The 12883-nt window shown below is 41.9% G+C and overlaps 1 protein-coding gene across 14 annotated transcripts in view; it reads left to right on the top strand.

Moving 5' to 3' along the window:
- Positions 1-12883, top strand: part of MAGI1 (membrane associated guanylate kinase, WW and PDZ domain containing 1) — a 351883-nt gene that overhangs the window by 279998 nt on the left and 59002 nt on the right. For 9 of the 14 annotated variants that reach the window (XM_067303444.1, XM_067303442.1, XM_067303441.1 and 6 more), the window contains 4 exons: positions 2719-2754; positions 7290-7347; positions 10149-10237; positions 11268-11360. In XM_067303444.1, the coding sequence (XP_067159545.1) occupies positions 2719-2754; positions 7290-7347; positions 10149-10237; positions 11268-11360 (276 nt within the window). The remainder of the gene's footprint in view (positions 1-2718; positions 2755-7289; positions 7348-10148; positions 10238-11267; positions 11361-12883) is intronic. The other 5 variants (XM_067303446.1, XM_067303450.1, XM_067303445.1 and 2 more) reach the window with 3 other exon arrangements.

Here is a 12883-nt window from a genome sequence, read left to right as displayed (position 1 = left end):
TGATGTGATTTTGTATTCCTTGAGATGTTGGAAATGCAAGCCACTGTCCAATTTAGAGCAGCCAGACGCATGACTGTTGAAGGAGGTTCTTTCCCTGCATCCTTAAGGAGGCACTGGAAGAAGAAGGGAAATCGTGATAAAGATAACTTAAACTTTTGGGAAAAACTGTTTGCAAAGTTTGGTCTATTGACCAAACGAGGTGATGGTATTTTAATCCACAATTTTAGCTAGCACAATGCTAGCATGGTAGACAGATCTTAAAGATACAAGGGTGTACTTCATCAGTGTTGGTGCTGTCCTTGTAAAATTAATTTTGATAACATGATTAATCTCCTACTGGTGTAAGTCAGCTTCTCGTGAGTTACAATTTTACTTTGGAAAAGAATCAGTGTAGTTCATCCATTTTTACTGGTAGGTTCAAACCTGGCCTCCAGAGCTGCTGCTACTGTTTTTGCACATGCCGTTTTTCAACCTCCACTTTCTTTCACGTGTAAGATTTTGCAGGATTTGAGAATTTGACTGTGCAGCCTTCTCTGGGACACGATGAAACAAATCGCCAGCTTGCTTGTGAAAAATGCAGCGCTTACCCAAAATGCAAGGGTGCACAAAGCTCAGGCGAAAATTGAGCACACCAAGTTGAGGTGCCTGCTCCAGATCCCGTAGCAACTGGCGTCATCTGTCAAGGAGCGAGCTGGATTAATGAAGACCTTGCTCTGGGCCTACAAATGGATATGTCAGTGGGTAATCAGAACTGGAACAAAATTAAACCATACTGTACGCAGGCAGAACGCCCTCCTTCTTGCAGTTAAGCTTTGCTGGCAGTTTAAAAAGGAGGTTGATAAGTCTCGGCGTAAGCTTTCGGAGGCTCGTTTGCCTTGGAGCGCAACTTCTGTCCGAGCTTCCTTGGCTGGCAAGGCGTCGGCTATGCCGTAGCCTGGGCGAAGTGACCGAGAGGCGCGTGCCGCTGAGCTGGCATGGCTTGCTCTGCGCCCGGAGCCGGCTGAGCACCCGGCATCCGCGTGAGGCAACTGCGGGTGGCTCATCCCCGCAGTTTTAAGGCTCCTTGCAGAAGGGAAAGTCTTTCAAACCTCTTGTCCTTGTAGCAATTATGAAACAAATATTGGAATAATTTATTTAATTAGGATTGTAAACATACAGCTGGGTAATTTTTCGTATTTAATTAAGTTCATAATTTTACAGAGTAGCAGCATTTTTGTTTATCAGGTCCTTGCATTCAGCTAATTTCATCTTCCCACACACCCCTTCACTCCATTCACTAAGCTGCTTATTAATGAATATTTTTAACAGTAGTTAAACCAATCTTTTCATAGGTACAGCAGTGCACTGTACAGTTTTGCTTGGCTGTTCTGATGTTGCTTTACACATAAGAATAATTATATTTCAGAAAAGAACATAAGCACAAAGAAGAGATAAAGTTATTTTTACTGCATTATATAAGTTGGACGTTTTTTGGCGAGGGTCACTGTTGTGAGTATTTCCACTGAAGTCAATGGGACTGCTCTCCTCTGTTTTGTTGTGTGTGTGTGTGTGTGTGTGTGCGAGTTTTCAGGCTCGATCCCGTCCTGTTTATGGTTTTATAAATGTGAGATATCCTTTCAGACTTGCTTGGGTGCAGTTGCCTCGTGTTCTTCCCTTGTCAGCATACTTGTGCCAGACAAGTTATTGGTAGTTCCCAGTTGTTTAGGCTATCAAAGGAAATTGTAATTCATAATTCACACTGATGTTCCTAAACAACTGTTCTGGCAAAATATATGACAAACAGGTCATGGAAGTGTTTTTAGGTGTCCAAATTTTCAAAAGCAATGCTGTAGCGCTACGTCTTCTGTTTGCTTCTATCATTCATTTATATGGCTTACACTTTGCTGTATTAAGTCCAAGATTGTTTTTACCATCTCCGTTCTGATTTTGTCATCATCTTTCATTTTCTGACTGCATTATTATTATTTATAGGCTGAGCAATACTTTAATCATCTGTGTCACTGTTAACTTATAAATATGGAGTAGCTAATGATGAATGGAGCGACAGTGAATATTGATGGCTTTGTGTGTTTCGAAGATTGCTATGTGATCTTTGTCCCAGGTGTCCCTCTGAAACCGGTGCATACCTCTCTATTCCTCACCAACGCCTCTGGTCTTCAGTAGGGACCTGGGACTCCAGTTAAACAAGGCTCTTAACTTCATATCTAGCTTAAATCATCTGAGCAGTTGCACTGAAGTCAATTCGACCTCGTATGCACAAAAATTTAGGTACCTTCTTGAATACCTTGCTACATTAGTTCTTACTTAAATGCAAGGTTTTCTTCCCAGATTTCTTCATTAGTACTCAAGTCTGGCCTTCTGATAGATATGTGTGTCTACAGAACGGATTGCAAAGGTATGACTACACAGACCTGAGGGAAATGTCCCTACAAAAATGGGAACAACACAATGTGCTACTTTGCCATATCAAGCCGTAGCATGAACGTGGTCAATTGATATAGATCTCTTGAGAACGCAAGAACTGGTTCTTTCATAATCTACATCAGATCCATCAATATTCTGGTCACTAAAATATGATAAACTGAAAGCTTTGGCTAGTTCTGTAGAAAATTAGTGCTGATTCTGCTATTTGCTGTAGGGAACTTCTTGCTTGGTGCTGGTATCTGAAATTTTCTTTTAATTTTTTCTGTCTCATTTACTGCTCTTCCCTTGGAGAAGAAGGGGTACACACGGAGGAACTGGACAGTGAACTAGGTAAATCATCCATCTCTCGTTTTGATGTTTGATTTCAACTGCACTGTTTTAAGCCTTTAATTGCTTATCTTCTCCTTTGTGTCATTTTGCATCTTTCAAGTTTTTTATTTTAACAAGGCCTAATTTAGCAGCAAGACTTCCCTGGCCCAAGAAGCATTAGTCTTTCTATAGCCACGGATCTACAATACTTTTCTTACTAATTCAGAGTTTGAAGAAGAGAGTTAAAAGAGGGCCTTAATCTCACAAAGTTTGTTTAAAATTGCTTATTCCTGGACCCTGCAGAAATCAGGGCTTTTATACTGGCATTGCTGTCTCCAGAAAAAAGCCCACTGATGCCAAAGTTGAGGTCAAGTACCTAATGGTGCCTTTTCAGGACTGGGACCAAAGACATTTCCCAGACAAGAGAAACGAAGTGAGATTTAGGAAGTTTAAGTATTACATAGAATGCTTTTGCTGAGCTTGGGAGTGAAACAGTAAAACTTTTTACTGCAGTACATGGTTTTGTAAACAGGTGATTTGAGATGATGTGGTACACTTTTATTTGCTGCATCTTTTAGTGAAGAATGCTGTCTTAATATCTAATCTCAGCGGTGCTCGTTCTGTTTATACTGATGGTGGAGGTAGCTGTTATTTCTGTTCAGCTATGCTCTAGTGCACTTGGAAAGCTGAACGGCATAAAAGGTTGCATAGGATTTTGTTTCCACTAGGTCTATTATTGCTTTAAAGAGGATTGTGTTTACAGTTTATAGTTCTGCGTACTGAAGGATTGTATTACCAGAGAATTAACCTCTGGTTTCTGTAATGACTTGCCAGTGTATTCTGCTTCCCACTTTGCTGTGATGGATACATCATCAGGAGCCAGCAGTTATTGCCTGGACTTTTAACAGTACTTGAAGAACTACTCTTCTGGATAATATGCTTGGAATAGTGTTGGAGGCCTAACTTCTTTTAGAGCAAGAATTTAATAGAAATTACAGTTTGAAGAAGAATGCAGTCACTTGAGTTGCATGTCAGCATTACGCACAGCCCAGACAGATGGTCACCAGCAGACCAGCTAGCACCAGGAGTAGGTGGATGCCTACCAATAGCCTGCAGGCGTTTTTTGTGGAGGTCTTCACAAAGGGTGACTCGAAATAAGAGAAAGGGCAAAAAGCAAAATTAGAGGCAATAATGAAAGAGAAATGTTCCCTATTTTCAGTCTGATATCAGGATTCAGTGCAAGAGAAGAAGGGCGGAAGAAATAGATGCAGGGAAACTCATTAGTTGTTAAGGCTGACCCCAGTTCTGCACTCACTCACAAGTGGTTTACTCTGACATCATGAGATGTTCCCTTGGCTTTAATGCGGATAAGCTCTACTGAGGTCACAGCCCGTAGATGTATTGTTGAGATCTGCAAATATTGCAGTGTGAAGAAAGAGATTTTTAAATGGTTCAGTTGGTTACGGCAACATTAGTGAAGGAGCATGAAAACATATGGCCTATTCACTAACTGTATTCATGATTAGCATAAACTGGTTGTTGCCAGATATTTAGCTCCTTTGTTTATCTAAAGTTTGTTTTCTAAGTGTGAGAAATTAAAACTGGAAGCATTTGCATGACTTTTTTTTCCAAAGATGTGGATTTAATACGTAGTAATAGATTACTTCTCTTCGGCATAAGGTTGTACAAAAGGACACAAAAATTTAGCCTTTGGAGTAGAATTGGACACAAGCTTGGGCAGATCCTCCTGGACTCTCACCTACGCAGGGAGCAGTAAAAGCTAAATACACTGAAGTCAACTGCAGCTCCTTTATAGTGATGCAAGGATGTGACTAAAGTCCCTGGTGGTTAGAGAAGTTCTTTTTTAGGAATCCGTCCGTCCCTTCTGTAGGGTAGAATACTAAACAAGAGGATCTCAGCAGGAATTCATGTATTTACCCCAGGCTTAAAAGTATAAAATTGAATATTTATCCATTGAAGTTACCTGCTGACAGATATTTTGAGTCTACAGAGTGCTTCATGGATACGCCAAAATAAAAATCATATGGCTCCTAATGACACAAAATGTTTTTGGAAATCTTAGGTTTGTAGTATAATCTAATGCTCAGGGTCATCTTCAGTTTGGCAGGAAAAGTAAAATAGGAAGATGAATATTTTAAAGCAGCTAAGGTGCTAATGTGTGCGACATGGCTATGGAGAATGCTGACTAACCTTTTGCTTTAGAGAACTTTCAGAAGCTTTTAGGAGTCTGAAAGTGCATCTACATAATCGACAAGTAATGGGTTGAAAACAGCAGTTTGTTTTGTTTTGTTTTGTTTTTTTACTTCTGAGAACACAGAATTGTCTTCCTTAGATGGAGAGCTGTAGAGATGCGAGGCTGCCCAGTAGCCTGGAGTGCTTTGGGCGTAATACCATTTTGGGGGTCAGGACAGTGCACGTTTTCTGACCTTCCATGAAAAATCTTTAGAAGAAAAAAGAAAATGAATACCAAAAATCATTATGAAGAGAAGGAAAGCAAAATATTTCCATTTGAGCTTTAAAAATCAAAAACACTTCACGGTCCAAACAATCTCATTTTATGGCATTTGCACATTATTTCTCCCTCCCTCCCTTCACTTTTTTTTTTCCAGCTTGGCCTTTTCACCATAGTGCAAATTAGGAATAAAATGGCTGCCACCAACTGTGATTTTCCTGAATGCTTGCTAGGTCATAATTTAATTGTACCGAAACCCTTTAAATAAGTCCCACAGTGTTTTCAACATATGGGAGTCCTTTGCAAATCAGATGGTTCACTTTGCAAAAAGACTTTCAAGTTGGCCTGTAGCTTTTTAACTTCTGCTCACATGTAGTCTTCCCTCTTGCATGGCATAGAGGACTATCAGTTTCCAAAGAATTCATTTCAGATTGGTCTGTTGATAAAATTACAAAGTATTTTCATGCCCCAAAGTTAGCACTGGCTTGCATTTAATTGCTTATGTCTCAAGGAATCCAAAGACATTAAAACTGATAAGCATTAAATAATGATGAGAATGGAAAACTTACCTTATATCGGCAGATAATGGGACACGTGGAGCAAAAACCATGAAATGAATTTAATCTAATGTTCAGCCAATTCTGAACACGAACATAAACTTTGAGTAATTAGTCCATGTGTGTTTGTATAGATTCTGTTCATCTTCAGTCTGGAAATATTTGTATCCTTATGGCAACATAGCCAGAGACTATAAATACAGAACTAGATAGTTACATTTATTCTAATTAATGGGCCATTGTTGATTGTAGAGGCTCACCAATTGATGCCATTAATGAAAATAAATCTTTGGCTTTGATAATAAATAAGCAGTGATGATTTACCATTGGTCTTGTCAGTTTAGTGATATCCTTGAGGAATTAGTTTGCAGGGGCTAGCTGAGTAGACATCCTGCGAATTGTCTTATCAGACAGTGGCTTTTTCTTATTATTTATTTATTAAATGTATAGTCTGTGGGGCAGGGACTGCACTTGCACGGTCCATGGCGTGGTGGAGCCTTCTTTTGGGCTGATTCACAGATTTCTGTAAAAAAAAACCCTTGGTTTTCAGGATGATTTATTTCAGTACCTGCAGCTAATGGGAACGTGGTGTATAAAAATGAGTGGGGCAAGGAGCAGGCCGCTTAAGTAACACATACAACTTTAATAACCTGAAAAATAAGTGAAGTGGTTTTATTACATTTGCTAATTATAGTTGAAGTGCTATGTGCTTCCAGTCTAGAAAATCAACAGGAACAAAAGTGGATGCGTTTCCAAATGTTAATTTCATCTTCAGAACTGTTTTTTGGTTAATTATGCTAATTAAAAAAGGAAATTGCTGTTACATGTGATTATGGAAACATGTGTTTTTATATTAAGTGTTATGCAGTGAAATACATCTCTGTGTGTGGAAGCACCCAGGAGGATGGTTGCCGTATGGGGGCCGTTTACATTAAATTCACATTGTCCAATTATCAAGGTGCACTTTTATGTTGGGATCAGGGCTAAGCAAAGCAATGTAAATCCCTAAGGCAGGCGTTGGAAAATACACTTTTATCAGCAGGGGTGAGCATAATTGGCCCAGCCCTGGGACAGGAGATGAAATTCGTCCATCTGTTAGTGTGCCAAAACTGCTCGCCATAATCTCACCCTTCTTCATAGGCTGGCACTAAAATCCTCTGCCTTGCAGCCGGCGTCCGCTGCCATTGCAGTGCCTCTGCCTCCAGCTGCTGAGCCCGGGGCAGTCAGCCAGGAGGAACTTGAGGCGCTCCCAGGCAGGAAACTTATTGATCGTTTTCTTAGGTAGTGCAAAAAAGCAAATCTAAAATTGACGGGCTGTGACATCTTCCCAGTGATTCGCTAACCCAGTACTAGTGGGACAGCTTATGATGTTGGGGACGTGCCATGCCATCCTTTAAAAAGGAGGCTGTGAGCATCCTGAAGACTGCGTTGGAAGCGAAGTCTGAGCTGCTGATGAATTTTATGCCTTAAGAGTGGGGAAAAAATCTGCATTGGAGGCTTCAGTAGTTGTTTTTTTCTATTTCCAGAGTTGCCTGCTGGTTGGGAGAAAATTGAGGATCCCGTATATGGTGTCTACTATGTAGAGTAAGTGCCGCTCTGCGGTTCTGGCGTGGCTGTTGGGCAGAGAGAAACGCTTTCCCCTGCGGGAGTCCGGACCCCTGTGCTGGTGGCATGTCACGCGAGGAGGAGGAGCAGCAGCCCCGACCCCTGCACAGGCACAGGGGTGGCCAAGGGGCTGTGGTGGGAGAGGGCGGCTGTTCCCTGCCGTTCCTCAGCCTCCTGAGGGATCTGCATCTCAGCCCACCGCCCTTGCACCTGGGGTTGGGGTGAGCTCGGGGGAGGCAGGAGCACCCTGGGATCGGGGAGGGCAAGACCGTCCTGGGGTCAGGGTATGCAAAACCCCAGCACCTTGCTGCTCAAAGGCTTGAATTCTCCCATGAACGCCTGCTTTTCCAGTAAAGGCCCTAATTTGGAAAGATGGAGGATGATCCTGACTCCTGTCCTTTGCCGAAGCAGAGCTCTCTAAGATGAGATGCATTTATTCAGACAGTATTAACAAGTGTGCAATTAACTGAGCCCGATTCTATTAATATAACAAAACTTGAGCGCACAAAGCAGATCACCAATTCAGTTATGAATAAAGGAACGCTCAAAAGGAGGAATAGAAACGTCTGTATGACCGAATAACCACTGTCGAGCTGTTGGCATTGCATTGCGTTGGTCTGTGCAGAATTACGGGTTTAATGCGACTTTCTCCGGAATTAGAGCAGCTTCTTTTTTATCTACATGACAGAACGCTCCCTTGGGAAACCAGAGATCTGAGTTTTGTTTCATCACTGACCCCGTAAAATGAATTTTTAATTATGTGTATACTCCTGTCTAGTAGGATGGCTTATGATAGCGCTCAGAATAGACACGGAGTACAGTTTCTGTCTGCTTTGGCTCAGTTCTGACCCTGCCATCTGTGCCTAGGGAAACAAGGTTAGCAAGCTGTGTAATTAAGGCTTGACATTTATTTACCAAAGACATCGAGAATATTTTTCAGCAATTAAATGTCATGCCAAGAGGTCTCTCCAGCATTTTTCATGTCGCTTTATATATACGTGCCCGTTAATTTTGTGGCACTCCTTAGTGATGAAGTTAAATAGAAAAGTAGCAGCAATGAGACCTAAGTTTATTCTATTTACTCTCTATCAGATACTTACTTACTATCTATCAGATAGTAAGAAGTTTATAATTTAAGCATTTGTCTCTGTCCTTTTCAATTCAAGCACTCTTTCTATTCCACTTAAAGGTTTTCATTGAGAAACAACTGGAACCCCAAAACGTTTAAATTAAATCACCTTTTAGCAACCATTATCATCTTTCTCAGCTTTCTGAAAACCTCTTGAAATTGGACATCTCTTACAAACTCATGAACTTGTTTTTAGTTGCTTATTTGATGTATTAGGTATTTTTCTAGTGATTTCATGTTGATCTTTAGCAGAAAAATTCTGAACAGAACTCTTTATTATGCTTGTATCAGAATTACTTGCAAACTTGTATTTTTTGATAAAGCCATGTGGGACAAGAGACGATAAAATAACAAGTTCTTAATGGTAAGCTTTGCCTTGCACCCAAATACGTGTTTTCAGCTATTCCAATTAACCCTACCAGTTCCTTCGTAATAGGAACTGTTTGTAGTGATGGAGAAACATTTACGCCACACTAAGAGAGAGATTACAGAAATTGGACATGAACATTTTTATCCTTTTGGTAATGTGCTCTCCTCTTTAAGTCTTACACAGAGAGATGCCTGGCTGTATATAGCCATTTCAGACCATCCCTGTGATTAATGTCAATAAATAACTGATGTTGCGCAGGGGCAGATTAAGGGTTGCTTTTCTCTATTTTGAAATCACTTTCCAAATGCTCTCCTTTTCCCAGTGAAGCCAATTCAGTAACGGCGTTCCTGGTGGTAGACCTCTGTAATTTGCTCAGGGCTACCTGCTTGTTTGTCGTAGCAAAATCACTATTGGGCAATTGCTGTTGAACTGAACGACTGATGAGCCGGTAATCTTGGCCATAGCACTCATTCGCAGCGAATCCCCCAAACTCTGCCCACGCCGCCCGGGTGTCTCTTGCCGGTGATCATTTGGTTTCATGAAATGGTGAATTCCTCTGCAGGGTGCATTGCTCATCTGCTGTGTCTGGGGTTGAGGTGTTTTGTTTTGTTTTGAGCATTCCAGTCTTTTCCTGAAATTGGTAATGAGTATTAGCAACAAACACCTCATTTTGGTCAAAAGCAGCCTGAGGACCCTCCGAGGAGAACAGCTGAAGTTTCACCAAACGCTGGTTTCAACTGGGAGTATTTCCTGGTGGCTAATTCTGTATATATATATATATATATTTAGACTCATCCAGAGCTCAGCTTTTCAGCTCTTAGCCTGCATCTGGGAAGATGTTTTTCAGACACTGTTAACAGTGTGCATTGATCACATAGCTGACAGATGTTACCAGTTGTTGGTTTTCTTAACATCAGTGAGCCAGGGAATGACTGCAGCTCTGGGAGTCTGATTAAAGCAGGGTTGATATAGGCCTGTCTTTTAAAATGCAATCAGACAGAGCTCCTTTTCTGCTTTAATCTCATTTTTCACAGATAGAAGACAACTTTAATGTATTTGAGGGAATTAGCCATTCCTACTCAAGACATCATATCAATACTGCAATCCCCTTGTTTTCCTAAATATGCCTTTTGGCACGAATGGTGAGCGTTGCTTCATATACGCTGCTGTTGGGTACATTTGCTATTTTACTCCTTTCCTCAGAGGAGTTTTGAGCCTTGCCTGTCATTCCTGCTTGTCACATAAAGGGTTTCCTAATTTATCGTGCTTTTTCTTCCCCAGCCACATCAACCGGAAGACACAATATGAAAACCCCGTTCTTGAAGCGAAGAGGAAGAAACAGCTTGAGCAACAACAACAACCACTAGAAGGTTGGCACCAGGGCGGGTGTGATGGTTGGGGTTTTCACTGCTGGCACGTGCCATCCGTCAAGTTGGCAGCCCCGTGCCGATGTGTTTGTCCTCCCTTTCATAGCCCTTGGCATTTGAAGGCAAAATGGCATGCATAGGAAAGTTTACGTGTACTCTTCACAGAAGATGCAGCAGAGGAGAAAATCTAAAGCATATAACCACTTTAGTTTGGTAGCTTGCAGCCCTGTAATAGGGAGATACTTTTTTTTTTTTTTTTTGGATGTCCTTTATTTCTGGAAAGTTTCTAGGCTTCCCGGAAAAAATAAAACCTCACTTTTTCTCTTTAATCTGCTCCACCAAGTTTACTCAAGCCAGTGGTGTTCTAGCCTGCATTGGGACTAACAGGCTGTAGAAGATGAGTCGTCATCATTTACATGTGCACTAAAGAAACATCTCCACATGCATGAGTTCTTAACCCAAGACCTTTGGGTGTTGTTGTGCTGGTAACATCTAACATAATTTGATTATTTTGAATCACTTCTTTTAATTTTTTTTATGCAGCCTGACTGCTATAAGGGACTTCTAGCATTTTGGTTTGTTTTGATACCTTCATAACTTTCCAACCCCTCAGTTGAACAACTGTTATGGTCCAAGGGGAAGATAATTTAGGCCTCAATGTTCCTGCTGCAGCTCCATTTCCTCCAACATCAGCTCTACTGCTTAAAAATCAAGGGGAACAGATGCCATGAGGGCTGTGGGAGAGCAGATTTCATACAAAATGTCGAGACCACTTGCATGCAAATCATTTCAAGCCCCAAGTTTGAGTGCGAGATAGAAAACCAGAGCAGACAAATCAGTTGACCTGGACATAGAGAGTCCTACTGAATTGTTTTTGAACATCTCAAGCTATTCATCTCTCCATGGCTCTGCTTCCCCTCTTGTCATGCTTCACATATCTCCTCTGTTCGACCCCACACTCGAGTGTGTTTATGTGCAGGAGCTCGTAGTGCGGTTGTGAAACAAGTAACATTTCCCTCTCTGCCCTCTCTAGAATGGACAGAGGAGTGTCCATCTCTCCCACCACCCGCTGCTCCAAACCATGTTTCAAACAACCAAGAGGCAGTTCGGGAGGCACCAGTGCAAGGTAACAACCTTGTTAAACCAGTTGTTAAACTGCAACAAGCAAGGTTTTTCCTGAGAACAGAATTTCTTCAACCACCAGCAAAGGGAGGGTCTCCATCACTAGGGTCATAGGACCAGGGCACATACCTGTGGAATACCCCTAGGTTTTGAGAGCGGTGGTCCTTGCTACCAGATGTGAGAGGCAGATGAGACTGTCCACGTGGTAAGAGGATTGTGGCGGTTCTCTACGGTCTTTGAAAGGTTCCACATCTTTAAAAAGGCATGGTGAAAACAGGAGTTTCCACATCAATAGGATTTAACAGCAACTGCTAGGGTCTGCAAATGCAGGTAGATGCATGTAGATCTTTTTTCTACAGAGCTGTAGGGGCACACAGGGGTTAGGCTTTTGCATCTGCTAAACTCTGCTGAGTTTACAATGAGAATCCGATAATAAGATCCAGTGCAGGCATTTCTTTCTGTTCACACAAGCTAACCTTCCCTTCCAAAAAACAGCAAAAAACCCTCATCATGCTGCAATGCAATTAAAACACTAACATGCATTAACATGATCATATTTTAGTTGGAGAGCCAAAGCCAGTGTCACACCACGTCTGCACACCAGGGCAGGAAGACTGTCAGGTTAAAGCAGTTCTAACAGCCCCAGCAGCTGGTCAGTATGTTTGGGAGCTGTGGTGTGCGTACATCATTGGCACTATTTGGCAGTACCTTAATTTTGGAGAGCTCAGGTGTCCCGCTTGCATCTGTGGCTGCCTGAGTAGCTTGTTTCTAGTTTTGCCAGGGAAGAGTCTGGCTTGTGATTTTATGGGTTTCCCTTTTTGTGTTTGTGCTTTGAATCCAAATGAAAAATCGAATTCAAATGCTTTTAATGTGGAGGGAGTAGGAGCTGGGGGAATACCAGAAGGGGGATCTTGAAGATCCTCTGCTGTTTGGGGAGCTTTACAGAGCTACCAGGCCTCCATGCTCAATCCTTGACTGTCTGCAGTACCAGAAGGCAAAAAGGCACAAGTGCCTTGGCCACACACTGCTTCTGAAAGAGCTCCTGAGTTGAAGCTCATTAAGTCGCTAGCACCTTTGGGAAACCCTGCATAGGGAGGGAATGGTACCGGTAATAGAGGCTAGTGCAAAGTGATTTTTCAAAAAGACCTAGAGACTTGTGCTCCAATCTTGCAGTCTTACTATGGACCTACTTTAATTTGAACTGAACGTGTGCCCAGGTGCTTTGGGATAATTACAGCCTTATTTCTTAGTGTCAGTGGTATGTGTATGGCCAGCTGCTCACAGGTCAGTGGCATGTCTTAAATAACCAGCTAGACTGGACATGATTTTTTCTTTTATTTGCAGCATGAGCTGAAACTTTGCCAGATCAGGTTGCCAAAAAGGGCAGAGTGTTTCACTTGTGCCTGTTGCCAGTACAGGTGCTCTCTGGTTGTTGCTGTAAGTGATCCTAAGTGGGCTTCATCTTCAGCTATGTGTAAATTGTGTAGCAAGTTTGTGGCATTGCCCTGGTCTGCAGAAAGCCAGAGT

This window comes from Apteryx mantelli, chromosome 12, assembly GCF_036417845.1.
Source record: "Apteryx mantelli isolate bAptMan1 chromosome 12, bAptMan1.hap1, whole genome shotgun sequence".
NCBI lineage: Eukaryota > Metazoa > Chordata > Aves > Apterygiformes > Apterygidae > Apteryx > Apteryx mantelli.
Note: the sequence above shows the minus strand (reverse complement) of the source record. Positions and strands in the feature narration are given on the sequence as shown.